Source organism: Leptonychotes weddellii, chromosome 14 (genome assembly GCF_054177405.1).
Source record: "Leptonychotes weddellii isolate Sample4059 chromosome 14, ASM5417740v2, whole genome shotgun sequence".
Taxonomy (NCBI): Eukaryota; Metazoa; Chordata; class Mammalia; order Carnivora; family Phocidae; genus Leptonychotes; species Leptonychotes weddellii.
In genome coordinates, this window is record NC_138382.1 from 10950640 (window position 1) to 10970255 (window position 19616).

The following is a 19616-nucleotide window of genomic DNA, read 5'->3' on the forward strand; positions in this document are numbered from 1 at the left end:
CACAGCACAGCTCCAAGCTGCCAGGGCTGTCTGCACGGGGCTCATCCAGTCCCACTGCGGGGCCGCCCAGCCCTCTCTTCCTTCCCCAGCTGCCCTTAGCGAACAAGGGCCGGCCGGCCTGCCTTCTTCTATTCCTCCTCTTTCCCTTTATCCCTCCCTTTCCCTTTCCCTTCCTTCCTTTCTTCCCTTCCTTACAGCTGTCCAGCAATAATTCCTATACACAGACTAGAATAAGAACTTGTTCAGTAAATATTCCTTGAGGCTGGCTATAATTCTTTTCTTGAACATAAATTCAGCTAATTTCACTTTTCCTTTTGTGTGTGTGTGTGTGCGTGTGTGTGTGCGTGTGTGTGTGTGTGTGTGTGATGCATGAATCCACTATCACTGTATTTAACTTAACTCAAAACAATTTTTGGGGTAAAGCAGATAACAACCTTATCTCTTTCTATTCCTTGCTTCACGGGGTTTAATTCGTGCACGATTTTCTGAGCATCTACTATGGGACAGATACAATCTGAGATGCTGAGGCTACAGCAGGGAGCGAGGCAGAGGTGGTCTCTTTTCTCATGGGGCTGGCATTTTAAAGGGTTTTTGTATTCTAGAACTGAGCTGTCCAATGTGGTAGCCACTAACAGCATGCAGCTATTTAAATTAATTAAAATTAAATAAAATTTAATATTCACTGTCTTCGTACTAGCCACATTTCAAGGGCTCGCTAACAACACGTGACTAGCAACTAGGTAGTGGACAGCGCCGATCTAGACCAGTCCCATCACTGCAGACGACTCTACTGAACAAGGCTATTCTGGAGGAATTTGCCAGACCCACTACCAAGAAATCCCCATAGCAATACTATGAGATGATTTATTATGATACCAGATCACGATTCCTTTATATACAACCCACCCTTTGAAACATGGAGCTTATGCCCTGCATGTCTGGAGCCAGTGAGTTTATTTTTATTTTGAGCATCCTGTTTTACTTACAAGACAGCTAAATCAGTGTGGCAGAATAGCCTTTTGAAATACTCATTTTTTCCCTCTTGTCTTTCAAGCAGGTATTGGCTCTGTATCAGGGAAGGAGGGGCTGTAGGTCAGAATCCAGAAATAGCCTTTGAGTCTCTGGCTGCTTTTATGGTCCAAATGTACAAGCTCAGGACCTTCGAGCATTTGTAGAAGGGGCAACAGAAAGGAGGATTTGGGGAACAGGTAAAAATGTCTTGGCAGAAGCAGGACTGGAGGAGAGGAGGCAGAAATGTTTGTCTGTGCACACAGGTGAGGGGGTTTGAGAGGGAATGCCAACTTGCATGTGCATTGTGGGCTCAGGCTGCATGGTTTTCCTGGCCATTCTGTTGTGGACAGCGGGATCCCAGAGGGATACAGTGTCTAGGATTTGGGACAGCGGGGAGACATCATAAATCCACTAGACCTGAAGGGTCAAACTGACTGGGACGATGGACATTTTAGCAGCTGTGTGCTAATTCCACTACGTCCTGTCCCCACTCCCACCTTAACCTGCCTCTGGGAAGGTAATGAGGGTTGAGCCTCAGGTTGTGATTTTCCTCCGGCTTATGGGGATGCATGTTCAAAACAGAAATCAGTGGAGTTATAATAAAAAATAAAGCTGATTTTCTGGCAGCATCTGCATCTGTGGTCTGGGAGCCATACCCACTCCTGAAGCAGTGTGGTTTCCTTGTACACTAACTCAACAACCACAGACCTCATCCCCTTTGGTCTGCTGTACTTGATTTGGAAAGGTAACATTTCTCCTGGAAGAAATAAAGGCACAAAGCAGTGTCACCTTCTGTATTTGGATAAAACGTCAAATAGGAAATTGATTCCATCCTGGAGCTCTGGTTTCACAAGTTCATCCACGGAAGTAAGGGGGAAGGAAGCCAAAGCCATCGCAGAACTGGATGGTTTCAATGAAGAGTTAGCAAACTATTGCCCACAGGCCAAATCTGGCTTGCCTGCTGTTTTGGTAAATAAAGTTTTATTGGAACATAGCCACACCCATTAGTTTATTTATTGTTGCGTTGTCGAGTTACAATGTAGACTGTACGGCTCTCAGTACCACCTGACCTTTTATAGAAAAAGTCTGCTGACCCTTTGGCTCAGATTACAACCTCCTGAAAGACTAAGACAGTGTCTATACATCTCCTGTCTCCTGGCAGGGCCTGCCTGGTGGAGGAGCAGGTGCAGAGCAGGGATCTGAGAAATATGGTGGAAAAGATTCTAAGACTGAAATAAACTTTCCTGCTTCAAGAATGACCTCCTTAATGGACTCCTGGGAACATAATTCCTTGAGTTACAGCATCAACTTCAAGTGTTAAAGAAGGACAAGGTGGAAATCAGTCTCTGTCATCTGTAATGAGAGAGATAATCTTGTTGCCTTGTTACAACAGATGACCAGATCGACTGTCTGCTTTGTATATAATCTGGGTGCCCATGGTCTCCTGCTCTGCCCTGCAAGGCAGGGTCCTGAAGCCTCCAATACACATGGCCTGTGTGCCTTTCTTAGGTGGAGTTCTTCCAGGAGCGACCCTCTGCAAAGGATTCACGCGAAAGTGATTTGTTAAGGCCGTGCTCCAAAAGAGAAACCAGACCGAAGAAAGGGGAGGAAACAGAATAAGTAGTGGGGAAAAAAAGAAAAAAAAAAACAAGGTGCAATTTCAGATGAAGTCCAAGCCTTAGCCTGATCCTTCTGGGATCTTTGGAGTACGAATTGCACTTCACATTCAAGAAGCGACTATGTAGTCCTAAAGATAGTAGCTTTTCCACTAAAGCCAAGAGTCAAGGGAACTGGGCTTTTATGCCCTGTCATCCTTTCTTCCCCAGCAGGCAGCATGAGAGTATAGAGGCCCTGGAGGTACAAAAACTCTCAGGCACTTTAGGCTCTTTGGGTGGTGAAGAGGCACCTGCAGCTCAAGGGTGAAGTTCATAGCTAAGAGCCCTTAGGATCAAAGCACACAGAAACCAGACAATACGAACAGAACTTTGGTAAAGGGGAAGCGGGGGGATCTGGGTAAGGGGACTAAGAGTATTTGCTACTTGCCAGACTGCATGTCTTCTCCACAAATGCTTACATGTGATTTGGGATTATATGCCATTTTGAATCATCCATGCCATTTCTATGATATGGGCCCTCCAGTATATAGCAGAATCTTCTTCCTCTTTTCCCTCATCCTTTTCCTTTTTCTTCAAAAGAAATTTTGGAGGGGGAAACAAACAAACAAAAAAGCCACTTTTTGTTCAGGGTCTCCCTTGTTATGATTAAAAAGATAAAATGTTCAAAATTCACTTTAAGACTGTATTATTTCTCCTGTAACATCTCCAAGGGGAAATAAATCCCTGAAGTTCTCTACCCACTCTGTGGAATGGCATTTCTTTTATTTGACCCAAGTGTACAACTTTCACACTTCAATGGATCCTTGGCTTGTGTACACTGGGATTTGGGGACCCATGTCATATGCACTTTCTCTGCAGAGAGATTCATTTGGGGAGTTCACAGACTCCAGACATAGTTGCTTTCATCTTTCGGAGCAAAGAGTCCTCATCTTCCTGATCTGTCCTCAAATTACAGCTTTTCATTCACTCCCTCGATAAGTCTGGCTGCTCTTCTCTGGCTCAATGCATGTATGTCTTTCTTGAGAGACAGTGACCAGCACCATCCTCAGTGTCCAGGTACAGATTTGCCACAGCTCCAGATCAGGTAAAAATAGCCTCCCTTTTTTTGCTTTTAATGCTATTCTAGACAACGTTCAGCATCGCCTTGTGTTGAGTTATACACCACGCAGGTGTCTCCAGTATTCAATCTACAGTGATTACCTTTTCCTACCTGTAGTCAATTGCATCTGGCTAGAGGACAGACTATTATTGGTTTTTTGTTCATTTTTATTTTTTTAATTTTTTAAAAAATATTTTATTTTTAAGTAATCTCTACACCCAACATGGGGCTTGAACTCACAACCCCAGGATCAAGAGTTGTATGCTCTTCCCACTGAGCCAGCCAGGTGCCCCAGACTATTACTGGTTTTTAATGACTATTTTCATCTTAAACATGCTCTTAGTAAACCTTTCTGCTACTTTTCTGCTGGCACAAAACATGAACTCTTTCTGTCCTTCACTGTTGGCTTACTATTCAGCATTGCCAGAGACTAGTTTTTTCTCTGTATCTTACAGAATCCCCTTCTATTTTTTCATGTGCTAAAGAGGACAAATTCCACCAGAGGTTTAAAGAAAACCCTACTGATCTGCTTCTATGAGGAGGGATACATACTTTTTATATCTCTTGTCCCCAGTGATAAGTCAGCTCCCCATAGGTGACAAAATAGTCTCAACAGCTAGATGGGAAGCTAACTTTTCTCTCCCAAGTAAACTTTATGGGAAATGGTTTAGAGCTTTTTTGAGAAAGTTTCAAAAATTTTAAATATATCCCATCTGCTGATGCTTTATTTTCCACGGGGTTATGTAGGACTGCTTGGAGTATTTGTGGTAGAGTAGAAAAAGCATGGGCTTTGGAGTCATGCAAACCTACCATGTACCAAAGGCACTCTGTTTTAACAGAGTTACAACTCTGTTACAACAGAGGCTGAAAATGGCCAGGACGGGCCAAGCACTACATTTAATTATAGGCAAGAAAAATGGAATACTCCAGGGTGAAAATAAGAGCTCATTCTTGTGAAAGGTAATGAATGATGATGCTTCCCTCGTATCACAGGCGACTGCTAATTTCAAAAGGAGGGCCTCCCCCAAGACAGGAGAATTCTCCAAGCCATCTGGGGTGGTTCCTCTTTAGAATCTGGTTGTTCTGCGTCACTACATGAAGTTTCCACTTTCATCCATTGAGAGTATCAGAACAATTTGTCTTCAACACAATCTTGGAAACCTGAGCAAAAGTTGCTCTAGACTGCCTATGAGGCCAAGCTGCCATTAGGCTAATTTGGGCCCTTATACTACTAGGGCTCTAGTCTTCAGCTGCCTCAAAACTCTACATAGTTATTCCCATCCTACTTCTCTTACCTACCATCCTCGATTCCTACAGTGCAAGTTCCTCTGGTCAACTATCCTCCCCTATGCTCCTGTCCACTGAATTTTCCCATTTCTCCCTTTCCTCCCTTTCCCCGGAGCCTTCTGGAACACCCTTGTCATTGAAACACACACTCCTCTACTTTCTCAGACTTCTACAAGCCCAGTCCCCATTCTCTTGCCTTAACTAAATCCCACTTTGCAGAAAGACACCCCTTCCCTGTAACCTTCTCAAATGAAAACTGCACATTCTTGTACATCCACCATTGCGGTTCCCATAAGTAATGTCTGCATTGTCACTGATACTTTGCCTCTTCCGACCTCTTGCTTTTCACTCTTGTACAAGAAGCCCTTTCTCCTTTGAGTTTCAGGTAATTCTGATCAAAGTCTTTCTGTCCGCTCTCTCTCCTGTCACTACAGACACTTCGATAGCTGCAGCGACAAACACAGAAGAACCTAGCTTCAAGATGCTTGACCTCAATTCCAGCATATCCTGGAATCCAGCATTCCTGGATTCTGGACCTTATCATTCTGGACCTTATCATTCTCCTAAGTTGTTCTACCTCTGCACTCCGAATATCAGTTTATCATTCTCTGACCACAACATCTTGTCATCACAGCTCTCGGGATCCTTAGTTCTCAAAGCATTTGGTGCTCAGGCCAGGACTCTCATCCTTTGATTGTTCCTTCTTCCTCTTAGACACTTACCAATATTATACCTTAATTTTCTTCTTCCATCTCAGACCTCCTAATGCATAACTTTAAACCCCTGTAAGCATCTTCAAAAGACCTAGTCTCCTTTCTTTCTGACATACCGGCGCAGCAACGCCTCAATCTTGGATTAATCCAACTATTTGTTGTTCTTGATCTGGGCTGCCGAGTCTTGACTGAGAAAACAGAAAACCCAACTATGCAGATAGGTGGCCCTAAGCAATCCTTTGATGCGTACTTAGTGACTTCCCTGAGTGGTGATTACAAAATATTACTCTTTCTCTTAAAGCCCCGTTTCATTGATCCTCCTCCTGCCCTTGCCACCATCACATGGGCACACCTCTCTCTCTCTCTTCCCTAGTAAATGCTTTGCTTTGCTGCTCATTTACTCTTTTTTTAAAAATTTTATTTTATTACGTTATGTTAATCACCATACATTACATCATTAGTTTTTGATGTAGTGTTCCATGATTCATTGTTTGCGTATAACACCCAGTGCTCCATGCAGTACATGCCCTCTTTAACACCCATCACCAGGCTAACCCATCCTCCCACCCCCCTCCCCTCTAGAACCCTCAGTTTGTTTCTCAGAGTCCATAGTCTCTCATGGTTCATCTCCCCCTCCGATTCCCCCCCCTTCATTTTTCCCTTCCTACTATCTTCTTTTTAAAAAATATATAATGTATTATTTGTTTCAAAGGTACAGATCTGTGATTCATCAGCTGCTCATTTACTCTTAAATCATTGTAGTTTGTTTTTGCATTCACTCCTGAAATGAAAATTCTCTGGCCAACATTACCGCTGACTTCCTAAAGGTCTAGCTGAATGAACTTTTTCTAAATATTCAGCTAATTGTAGTACTTGCTTTTGATACTGTTAGCTAGTGCGCTCTCACCTCCGATCTTTGTATTTTTGTTTGAGAGCTCTGACTAAAACATGTCAGATCATGGTACTACCCTGAACATGGAGCATAAGTCTTCCAAGGTCTATACTCCTCTCTCTTCAGACCCATCTGTCCCTGCTTCCTGCTTCCTGCCTCTCACCCTACAGTCAGCCATATTAAACTACCTGCTGTGCCTGGAACTGTCCATGCTGAGTCTCAGTTTGGAATGCCATTCTTCTCCTTTACACCCCCTGCTCCCATCTGCCCAGCAAATATCTGCTCATATTTCAGGTCTCAGCTCAACCTTCCCATTCTTTGCAAGACTTCATCTGTTGTGCCCCTAAGAACCGATTACTTCTCTTTGGGGGCTCCATCTCCACATACCTATTGTCAATGTCAGTTTGCCTCTATTGGCAACTTCCTCAAAGACAATATCTCTGACATGTGCATCTCTTTACCTCATGCCTGGCTCATAGTAGGATCAAAATAAATATCTGCTGAATGAAGACTGAATGGATTAAAAATGGAGCCCAACCTATGAGCAAAGGCTAAATGAATATTGTGACAGTGAAACAAATGTTGATCACTATAGCGTACTGAATCATCACAAAGGCTTGTCTGCAGATAGCTCTGCTGTTTGTAAACACACTAAGTCTCAGTTTGCATTAGCAAACAAGTTGGGTGGGTATTCTCTAGAATGTAAGCTGACTTCCAGGGACGGAAAAAAGGGGGTGGTGCCTTCTGCTGGCTTGCTTCCTTAGCAATCTGCGAAAACAAAACCCAGCAAAAACAATTCTCCATTTCCCAAAAGTTGGCCCTGGCTCAAGTTTTTCTTTTCCAAAATACTTTTTTTGGTCAGGCAACACTCCCCACGCTATGGCTGTTAGGCATTAGTGTGCTCGGAATCCATTAGAGAAGGTCAGTCCTGAATACCAAACAGCTGCAGAGCCCCGAGTTTCCAGGAGTCTAAGGATCGAAAGGCATAACAATAGCCAGCTTCTCTGTTCATGCTGTTCTAAGCTTTGCCATACGCAGGCACATTTTAGAGACCGGCCTTGAGCTATCTTAACTTCCACACGTGAAGTGAGGAACAAATAATTTGAGACAGAAAAATAATACGAGGCAATGTTTTAGCTTTACATGTACATACAGGCTCCTTGTTTCCTGACAAAAACAATGCTTCCGATCCAGTCAACATCACAGACACCTTAAGGGTATGAAAGAGCAAGGTTTTTGTTTGTTTGTTTTTTAAATAGCAAAACTTTTGTACTAAATAAAGAAATAAAATAGAGCAACACCAAACCAAACTGCAACAAAAGTAAGCCCTCTCACTCCAAATTACATATTAATTTCAGATGGAAAGCCTTATAGGTAGTAAGAGAAAAAAAAAAAATTGACCCATGCATTAAGCAGATTGGATAGTTAATTTGGGCCAAGGGGAACAACCAAATAATATTAAGTGGTTATGGTAGAAAGTAAGTTTTGGACATTCTGCTTTCATATTAGTACCCAAACTTGTAAAAATATTCAGAGCAGCAGAAAGAAGGACTAAATTTAGACCCTGATTTAATGCATTCAAGAGCGTGATTCATTTTTCCCCTGTCCCGGTACAGCCTGGGTAATCTGCGTGTATGGCAGGAAACACAAGGATGCCCTGTGAATAAAGGGAAGTCTCATTCATTCAGAGGCTCAAGGAAGCTAGAGACACCCCATCTTCTCGGCCAACAAAGGTGTATATCTAGGTACCTCATCCACCATGGAACCACATTTCTCAACTGGAGAGAGGCCCTCTAATTTTAGCTTTGCCCTGGCCTTGGCATGAGTGTGCTGGAAATTTATTCTGTTGCTCCTTTTCTCTAAACGGTTTTTTCCTCACTCAGGCTCCAGTGGGATCCTGACCATCTCTCAGATGCCATGCAACATGGGTCACCTTAATGAGACACTTAAAAGGATGTCATCATTTGGTAGCAATGCATTTAGCAAGCTGGGGCCCAAGTCACTGAACAGTAACCCATAGATTGGGCTGTAGAGGGCTGCTGTTATATATAACTTAAACATCAATCCAACGGCAACGGCAAGGTCATTTCTCATTAGCTCATCAGGGTGCTAGGCAAAACATCCCGGCAGAGCAGACCATGACTGTCCCTTCCCAGTTTCATCATACGCTGCTGCCAATCACGATCTTGCACTCACATCTGCTCCTGACACAAAGCAAATCTTTTAGCCTCTACAGATCATCGAGACTCATGCCAGACTATCATTTGTGTTAATCCAACCTAGTTTAGAGGTGAAAACCCCCTAAACTATTTTGTGATTTTACAGTGACTCCATTCTTTCTTATTTCTTTGGCTTTCAGTCTTTAAGCACATTTGGAAAGTAACCTCAGAAGTCTCATTCCAGCTTTTTTGGCCTTATTGAAAGTCTCTGGGTTTAGGACAAACTACAAGAAAAAAAATGGGGAGTGTATATAAAAAATCTGTCGTTCAGTAACACTGCCTCCCGGAAGCGAGGGCATTATAGCTGTCCTCCCGTCTGAGGTGGAAGACAGATGTTATTAACCCACCCCTTGGGCCCTGTTACCCATCCATGTACATTCATCCCAAGAAAGATTATTTCCCCAAACATGAAATGGGTTCAGCAGTTTTGCAGTTCAAAACAGAAAGAGTTCGATATGGAGCACGTGCATCACATTAGAAATGAGTCGCTCTGAGAAGGTGTGTGTGAATGAGCAGCACCGAAGAGGCCCCCACAGGGCCACATCCACAGGATGGGACTGGCAGACCCTGGGCAGGGCCGAGGGTCCAGGTGGATATGAGATCCCATCAGCCTGAACACATGCTTCACAAACCAGCCCGGACACCGCACAGAAAGGAGGCAAGACACCGTAGGGCAGCGTCAATGATTTGTACCTTTCTCAAATAGCTCGGTTCTTGGGTCTCCCAGGCAATTCTGTGTGGCTAGGTGGGGCAGTCACCTAATGGCCCTTGGGCTTGTCCAGTGCCATAACATGAAAATCAAATTATTTCCAAGATAGGGATGGATGTTCAATGACCTTGGCCAAATGTAATGACAGATTTGGGGGCAGCCTCCTATACCCATTTGAGAAAGGACAAATGCTCTTTAGCACTCTAAACAGCAAACTGGCTGATTTAGCTTAGAACAGTGGCTACCATTGCAGCCAATTTCGGAAAGTCAAGAAGGAAGGTAAGTGGGGGAAGGGTGTCACGAAGGTTGCATCCATCCAAGGCTGGGTCAGTTCTATATTGAGATTTGGGGTAGAAATTTATTCTCACACACATAGAGCACCACAGATCTAATGAACAATAAGGGATATCTATTTTCATACTTCACTCACACAAAACACCTCTCTTCCATCTCTGGGGGTGGGGGTGGGGTTCCAGTTCTAAACTACAATCAGCCCTTCTTTTAAAATAACAATAATAAATCCTCTTATTCAGCCAGATGGTGGTGTCTGTTGCACTAGGTTGGGCTCATAGTACAACATCAATAAATGGCCACTTGTAGAGGGACAGACAGAATCCCATTTATAAAACACACCTACACTTCCTGCGTTCTCCCCTCCCAAAATGTTGCACTGTCAAACACCCATGGGGGCTTAATCTCATTTTGGGGAAGAAAGGAAAACTAAAAAAGGCAAAATAATGTACGTGGAAAGCAATTTCTTGGGGGGAAATAATACATTTAATCTCTGAGGAGAATGATCGTAGATGGGCTTTTAAGTTTGTTTTGCCTTTAGGGACCATTTGAAAGAACGATCCCCAAAGGGTTTTCCCCAGGCCCTGGAAAGCTGTCTCGGTGAAGGCTGCACATTGCCAACCAAAGATCTTACAACCAGGAGATGGAGTTCAAATTCTTCCTCAGTGAGGTTGGCCAAGTCTCCTGAAATGAGTATTTGTTCCAATTAGGTGTTCCAAAAAGCCTTCTTGCCTCAGATGACTCATTTTAAGAAAGGTAGTTGTTCAGAATCCATCACAGGAGGGAAAATGACATATTAATGTGTCCTGTTGCCAGGATACACATACTCCTCACAGGTCCAGAGGGCTCATGCTCTGTGGTGCTTGCTCCTTATTTCCTTGGTGTCAGTCCTACCTGGGGTTGGCTGGGGAGGAGGCGGGTCCTGACTGGTCTCTGCTGCTGTGCTTCACAAACTATACTCCCTGGTTATGTAACCCCGATCCATGACCACAGTCCAGGGCTCAGATGGCTGGCTTGTCAGCAAAAAACGTTTCAAAAATGTTAATTCGACAATGTTGGAGGGATGTTATTTCTAGAGCTAAACTCCTCGGGGAAAATGAGAAATAGTTGCTTTAGGGATTTAGCTCTTCCATACTGGAAGGTACTTCTTTCCTGATGCTTTCTTCCCAAATAATTTCCCAAAGCCTGGCGCGCCCTGACATTTGGTCCAAATAAAATGCTGGAATAGACTCCTCGGATACAACTACCTCCAAACTCTGTATAAGAGGGTGTTTATTATAGAGAATTGGCATCTATTAGTGCATGAAACACTGGGGGGCCTACTGGTGCTCGCTCCTCACACTGAATCATTTCATGATATAGATACTATTTTTTTTTTTTCTGGTGTTTACAGCAAGTAACTCAGTTTATAACCTAAGGCATTTTCCATACTTCCAGGCAATGAATACTAGTTTCTTTTGAGTCTCAATAGCACATAATTTAAGACATTGGGAAAAGGAGCTGAAGAATAGTTTCCATTGCAAGGAAAACACCATGCAGATGTTTGCCCTCTTGAATTCTGATGGCAAAATAGAGAATTGTTTATTTGTTCTGAAGTCAAACCCAAGGAATTTAGTTTTTACAGGCTGGGGGCTGGGGTAGGGTGGGGAGTAATGACATAATATTTTAATAATATTGAAATATTCAACACATGGCCCTAGGATTTAGAATCCCCAAATAATTTAGATCTTTTTATATGGTTCTTGATCAAATTTGGGACGTCAGATATCGATTTGTGTCACAGAAAGGACATACCTGCAGAAACACCTGAGGACTACTTTATGAAAATTGTATGTTCGCCTTCTGTAATTGTTTTTTTTCTTCTAGGAATCGGTCCTCTATCTTGAGCCATTTATTGAGAACAAACAAATGAACTCGGAAAAGACATGACCCAATTGAAGTTCAATACCTGACTTTGGTGTATGAGAATCATAAACTTGCTTACGGTCTATCTGGTCCGCAAACACTTCCCCATAAATCATCCAATAGGGCATGTAGAAGATGTTCTTGGCCAATTTCCATGATGGCTCTTCATTGGGAAAGAGAATGGCTTGCCTGGCGACCCCAAAGCTCATCAGTACCACCAGCATAATGATGACAAAGTACATCATGTCTATCATCTGGAAGGGTGGGGAAGCAGAGGGAGAAACAAAAGAAAATCCATATGACTGAATGTTCCTATGACACCAACATTGATGGAGACCTTTGAAGGAGGATCAGTTTTAATATTACTGCTAAGGGATATACAGATAGACAGCTGGGTCCAAGTAAGAAAGAGAACACTTGGTCTGTTGAAGCAATGTCCACAGAACTTTATCAGTAACTCAAAAATCATTTTTAAAAAAGCACACATAGTATGGAACCCCCTCATTTTTCATTGTTGTCTGTGCCACCTAGTCAAGAATAGGCATGGGAGTCACATGAAGCTCGGGTCTCGCTACGAATCCAGTACTAACTTTGTCTCTGTTCCTGGGAAGGGCAAATGTCCTCCTTGGGTCTCTTTCTTCTTAGCAAAATTGAAATTGGGATAATTGAACTATTTCAAGAATTATTGCAATGCTGTAAATTCCCTAAGTTGGAAGGGCTAATGAAGAGTTGGAACGCTCAAGAAAATAATCATTTGCGAACAAAGCTAGGACAACCCAAATATCCATCATATACCTTCTTATTCTTGTGGCGCCACCTCATCGTCTGGTGTTCTACCACAAACCAGTCCCTCAGAGAACCATTCTTTCTGTATTTAATTCTCTTGTAGCATATCCTATCAGTTATGGATGGTGTTTTTGTGGGCAGTATAATCAGGTTGTCTAATGGCCCATTTCTGTGTCTGCTGTTGAAATGTTGGATTTTCATCTTGACATGTTTATAAAATTCTCTTGACTGCATTTGAGCACAACGTTCCTCTTGATTCCTTTCTTTTTTGCTTGTTTTCATGATACATATTATCTGGGATCTGTTTCTCATATGCCAAATTACTTTCCTTTTATCACCAAAAATAGATGGGGATGTAATAACTATTATTTTGCCTGGCCAGAACCCATTGCCTCCTTCTTTTAGAAGCAGTTCCCACCCATTTTGGCCACAAAGATAGGTGTCTTTTCCAGGCTAGGTTAATCATGGTACCTCACCCTCTGGCAACAGTGATAGGAGGTAGGCATGTGACATAAGACGGGCCAATCAGAATCCTTTCTTTGGATTTTTTTTCAACTGAAGCTGGGAGAGAGAAGCTCCCTTTCTTTTTCCGTAATGATATGAATTCAGAGTGTCTGAGGCTGAGGCTCCCACTAGTGAAACTGATGAGGAGTGAATGAAGCAGGTATTCCAGACAGAGAGAAAGTATGTTCTGACAGTGGTTGAGGGCCTGACTGCAACAGCCCTTAAGGGCGGTTTCATTTTGCGTTCTAGAAGTCAATATATCCCTCCTGTGCTTAAGCTAGTTGGAGACTGGCTTCTATCCCTCATATCAAACCATCTAATACAAAAGACGACCTTCTCTTGGATATCAAACTTCCTGAAGGGATACCCGTTCACGAAGAAACACTAATGATAATTTTATCAATGATGATAAAGGCTTTAAATTTGCTTTAAAATTTAATTTTAAAAGAATATATTCCACGGTGCCTGTTATTAGAATTAAAACACCAGAGCCTTCTTGTTTGTCTGAGGACACTGGGGGGCTCAATATATTTTAGGTCAATTAATCAACCGTCAAGGCAACTTCGAAACCCAGCTGTCAAGTATCGTCTGACCTTGAGACTCAAGAGGAATCTCTCAAAACTTGACGTTCATTCATATTTGTTCACTGTTCTTAAAAATATATGCTACTTAGTTGGTTATTCCTTTCACAGCATAGCGGCCTCAGAACTCTCTTAAAAGTGAGTAAGCCAGCTGTGTTGAAACAGTTTTATAGGGAACATAGGCCTGTTGATCATCCTCTATTTTGTAAAATTCTTTCATCCTTTATTTACAGAAAGTTGTTTTTTTTTTTTTTTTAAAGATTTTATTTATTTATTCATGAGAGACAGAGAGAGAGAGAGAGAGGCAGAGGGAGAAGCAGGCTCCCAAGGAGCAGAGAGCCTGATGCGGGACTCGATCCCAGGACCCTGGGATCATGACCTGAGCCGAAGGCAGACGCTTAATCATCTGAGCCACCCAGGCGCCCTATTTACAGAAAGTTTTATCAATGAAAAAACACTAATGGGTCCTTCATGTTGTGTATTTGGATTGATTAAAAGGTGGGTGGGAAGAGGAAGGTATGTACTCATGAAATTTAGGAGCCAGTCTGACCCAAGCAAACTCAGCCAGTACACACAGCAACTGCTATAATTTAGTTTCTCAGGGCTGTTTTCATTCAGATCGAGTCTGCTATCCACCCAAAGGGCCAAAACAACCAAAGACAAGAAAGATTCTTCCCGGGGCGCCTGGGTGGCTCAGTCGTTAAGTGTCTGCCTTCGGCTCAGGTCATGATCCCAGGGTCCTGGGACTGAGCCCCGCATCGGGCTCCCTGCTCAGCGGGAAGCCTGCTTCTCCCTCTCCCACTCCCCCTGCTTGTGTTCCCTCTCTCGCTGTGTCTCTCTCTGTCAGATAAATAAATAGATAAAATCTTTAAAAAAAAATAAAAATATCCAGCAGTATTTTTTAAGCTATGTGGCTGTAGAGTTACATCTTTTTCTTAATAAGCAAAATCAGCAGGTTGATATATGTGTGAAGCTCTATTTTTTTGTACTGGGTTCTGTCATTTTCAAAACACCTCTTTTTTTAAACCTTCAAACACTTCTTTAAAGAATATCTAGTTCTTTTGGGCGCCTGGGTGGCTCAGTCGTTAAGCAACTGCCTTCGGCTCAGGTCATGGTCCCACGGTCCTGGGATCGAGTCCCACATCGGGCTCCCTGCTCCGCGGGAAGCCTGCCTCTCCCTCTCCCACTCCCCCTGCTTGTGTTCCCTCTCTCACTGTCTCTCTCTCTGTCAAATAAATAAAATCTTAAAAAAAAAAAGAAAGATTCTTCCCACTCAACTTCACAGATTTCAAAAAAGTCTTCCACACAAATACTAAAATCTGCTAGAGTGCAGAAACAGAACATTATTAGTAAAAACTAGGGCTGGGGACCTCTGTTTTTATAGCTAAGTCATCCAGTTGGTTCAATATGGAGAGAGCTGATTCTGTCTCACTCTTGTAAATACCCATTGGTTGTGTCCTGTACAGGTGTTAGACCACCAGAGTTTTTATCTTGACTCTGCCAGTAAAAATAGCTTAGGTGGTCATGCGCAAGTTACTTAATCTTGTTTTTTTTTTCTTCTTCTTCATTTTCAAAATGCGGATAATAAAGACAATAACAATGCATGTTAATTTTGTAAGGATTAAATGCGGTAATACGTGAAGCAATGTGGGTAGAGCTCTGCAAATGTTAATGTATTGTTATTTTTAGCATTGGATGGTCAGCTTGTGAAGTCAGACCCATACAAGCTGGAATCCTGCCTTTGTTCTTTGCCCAGTTTCAGTTTATTCAATTGCCAAACGAAGATACTAAAAGCCATTTCATGGGGTTGCAGTGATGATGACATGTCTGACATGCTGTTTGGCACAGAGTAAATGATAGCTATTATTATTGTTGTTTTTATTGTGCATTATATAAGTGAGCTTAGTACTAGGCATTGCATTGAGTACTAGGAATTGCGTTGAGAAGTGAAATATGGAGGAAAGGGGTCAGGATTCCAGTAACTGATCCTGGATTTAACGATCATTTGGAATCCTAGTGGATCAGCACTGTGTCCAGGTATCTTAGCAGCTGTCTGTCTATCCCTTACCACAGGGCACAGTGAGTTACTTAGCTGTTTAGTACCTAATAGGGACTCTCTAATGTTGTGGGGCTTTCAGAATAATCACATCTGGGCATATTTTGTTAAGTTTCCTGCCTGGCAGTCCATCTGGCTCACTGATAAATTCTATAGGCATATTTTACCTACCTTCCGGATCAGTGACTCAATTATTGAACTAAGTATCTTAAAAGCTCCATGAAAGAGAACAAAGCCACCAAATACACACATTTTCTACTTATTCTTGACTGATAAGTGAAGTCATTCATAAGTTGGAAGGTAGAGAAAATGCAGTACATCTCTCTTGCTCACTCCATAGTAAGGTTTCATTCAAGTCAAAACTGGGGATAATTATGCCATTATTAAAATGATAGACGGGGATTTTACAATAGGCTTGCTGTTTTAGTTTGACTTTAGATATTTCAAGTATTTCAATGCCACCCAACCTTTTTCAAGTAATATATTTGGCTGGCTTGAGACTTCAGATCTTATTTATTGAAGCAAAACAAAGCAACCAATCAATTAGAAAAAACAAGCCATCAGATTATGTAATTGTCTACTGTGGTAGTTCCCAACAGAGAGCAATTGCGTCCTCAGGGGACCTATGGAAATGTCTGGAGATGTTTTTGTTGTCGTGAGTGTGTGTGTGTGTGTGTGTGTGTGTGCATCTACCCTACTGGCATTAGTGGGTAGAAGTCAGTGATGCTGTTAAATATCCTATGATGAATAGGACGGCCCCCACAACAAAGAATTATCTAATCTGAAATATCAGTAGGGTCCAGGTTGAGAAAACTTAGTCTAATTTTCCAGCTGTTATAATTCTTCACTTTCATTGTATTTTCATTTGAAAATACATTTGGGAATCTCATGGAAGCTTGTCCTAACTGTCCAGGAAATTCATACACTCATGTATTTTTTATATATAAATTGGGTGGAGGGTCCACGAATCCTTTCTCCTAAATCTCTCCCAAAGACTCTAAGTTGAAAGTCTCTGCTTCTAGACATCCAAATCTTCACCACAATCTCAAATTCATTACTAAAACACAGAGAAGATTATTTAACAGGCTGTTCAACAGAGTAAGATACACATTTTTTTATCTAGTCAAAAATCCCAATTGAACTGGGATTCGGTTTGGGGTAAATAATTCAGGCTTGTTGAATTCAAATTTTCCTCTCTAGAATGGGCTTGGTGATATTTCCCTTAGCAATACTGGTGTTATAAATCTCAAGCACTTGTACAAAAGGGTTAAGAATAGAGCAGACTAACCAGGCTCACCAATCCCCCCACCCCTTTTTTATTATACTTTAACAAACATAAAACTGTTTGAACATAAATATATAAATATAACAGATGCCATTTATTAACTACCTACTATGAGCCTACTATTAGCTATTTAGCATGTTATTTCTAATCATCACAACAACCTTGCAAGAGACAACCTTGCATTTATTATAATTACTTTAAATGAGTAAACTAAGTCTTAAAGAGGTTAAATAAATTGCTCAAGGTCTCACAACCCCTTCCTTTTGGATTCAAATTCTCCTCTTGGCATGTGTTTGTCAGTGCTTTTGTAGGAAGAGTCTTGATTATTTAAGATTCATTTCAGTAGAGTTATATATGCACACACACACTAATAATAATAACAACAAATATTGATTTGCTGACCTAAAGGTCAGCAGCGATGATGTATATAGTAAAACTTGACTGAGAATGATAAAGGACATCTATTGACTAATGGTTGGTTTTCAACAGCTCACAAGAAGAAGTGGAGGGGAGGTTATTAGCCCAGAGGTTTTTCAGTAAGAGTTACCATGGTAGGAGGGAGGTATTTGGCTTTTCCACATATGCCCTGTAAAGGTGAAGTAAGGGACACTTACTCAAATTCAACCTAGCTCAACTCAGCTAAAGTAGATTCTTTTTCTTTCCTTTGTGTAGGGAAAGGCATTTTTCAAGCACTTTATTAAAAAAAAGAAGAAGCAATGTTACAAATTGAAAAATCTGTTAAAAATTTGGAGTGGACACCCACTCCTCCTCTAAGATCCAGCTAAAATGTAACCTCCATGGGAAGCCTTCCCTGACCTACACTGTCTTTTCTATGCTCCTTTATACTTTATATGCATCTCTGTCACAGCCTTCTCACACCGTATGGTAATTACTTCTCTTTCTCTCATCTTTGATCTCATGGAATGAGCTCCTTTATATACCCAACTCCTACTCCAATGCTTAGCACAAAATAGACGATCTGTGATTGTTTTTCAGTAAGTAAATGGGTGAGTGATGGTTGATTTTCCAGTGATGTATATAGATGTAGTCAAACTCCCAAACACTCAAAAGGAATGAAAAAAAATAAAGCACCCCCAGGGCCATCTCAGACCATCACAGCAGGCCCAAATGAATTATCTTCCTCTTCCTGTTATTGCCACTCCTCCTCTACAAATTTATAACGTGGAATCAGAGGACCCTGCTTACCATTTTTCCAATCATCATTACATATGGGCCCAAATACTTGTTCACGCCGAAGATGTCTAGTAGACGGATGTACCAATAAATGATGTTCACACAATAGATGACCCTCCCGTCACTCCTGAAGGGCTGGTCTTGGAGACGAAGGATCATTCCGACAGAGAACAAAAGGATGGCTATTAGGTCTGTGACATTCCAGTATTCCTGCAGCCACACCTTCACTTTCTGTAGCAACTTCCCTGGTTCTGACATCAGAATCTATAAGGCAGGAAAGAGAACGGGCTTAGGTCTGATTTCAGTCTATGTTTTCAGTCCAGTTGGAAAGTCCCTGGTCTGTTAGCTGACCTCAGTAGCTTGTTTTGTTTAGCTGGGTCTACTTGAATACGTGCATGCTAGGAATATACAACTGAGCTAAACTTAGGCCACGTAGATACAAACATTCCAGAGGCAAATATAAGCAAGAAGTTTGCTCCTTTGGGTTGCCTTACCATTCTAAGACACGCATTAGGGTTTTGCTATAAAATTACTGCTCCTAATATGCTGTAAATCTCTGAAATTCTGCTCCATCTCGGTGCCACCATATTGAGTTCCTCAGATCCCCAGGGAGGACTACTTCAGTCTTCTCTTCACATCCAGAGAATTGCATCAATATCACCTCTATTTCTAAATACAATCTGATCCAACCACTTCTCACCACTACCCACTGCTGCCACTCTATTCTAAGTCCTATCACGTCAACCAGATGATTGCAACATCTTCTAACTGGTATCTCTGCCACCACTGTTGCCCACCCTTCCTCAATCCATTCTCTGAGCAGCACACAGAATGATCTTTAAAAACTGAAGCCATGATCTGGGTGGTGATTACCCAGTTGTACAGGTAGACAGAAACTCATCAAGCTGGACCCTTACGAGTTGTTCATTTTCTTACAGGTAAATTGTACCACATCTAAAAAAGCGAGAGACTTGAGAGATGCATGAGCAACAATAACAGCAACAAAACTAAAGCACATTGTGGTAAGTGAATATTTACATCGTCCGATGGCTTCTAATACAAATAGAGAAAGATCCAAACTCCTTCCTGTGGCCTCATTTCCCATCCCACCATATTCTTGCCATTCCACACCTGCAGACACAGTGGTGTACACTTCAGCATAACAAGTCCATTCTATACTCAGGATATTTGCACTTGTTCCTTCTCTTGGGCATTTTCTTCTCCCACATTTTTACATGTTTGGCTCTGCCTCATCCTCAAGATCTCTGCTCTAATGTCCCCTTCTTAGGAAGACCTTCTTTGACTAGCCTACGTGCAGGGCCTCCCCATCCCCAACTAATATAATACCCTTATGTTTTGAAGATTTTATCACTATATGAAATCAACTTCTGTATGCATGTAAATATGTTGTATGTGTCTGTCTACCTAATTATCATCTCCGCTGGATTGTAAACTCTGAGGGCAGACC

The 19616-nt window shown here is 42.0% G+C and overlaps 1 protein-coding gene across 6 annotated transcripts in view; it reads right to left on the bottom strand.

The window, feature by feature from the left end:
• TRPM3 (transient receptor potential cation channel subfamily M member 3) overlaps positions 1 to 19616 on the bottom strand; it is a 535004-nt gene that overhangs the window by 42560 nt on the left and 472828 nt on the right. For all 6 annotated transcript variants that reach the window (XM_081802839.1, XM_081802841.1, XM_081802838.1 and 3 more), the window contains 2 exons: positions 18161 to 18412; positions 11822 to 11996 (listed from right to left, as the gene is read on the bottom strand). In XM_081802839.1, coding sequence (XP_081658965.1) covers positions 11822 to 11996; positions 18161 to 18412 — 427 coding nt within the window. The remainder of the gene's footprint in view (positions 1 to 11821; positions 11997 to 18160; positions 18413 to 19616) is intronic.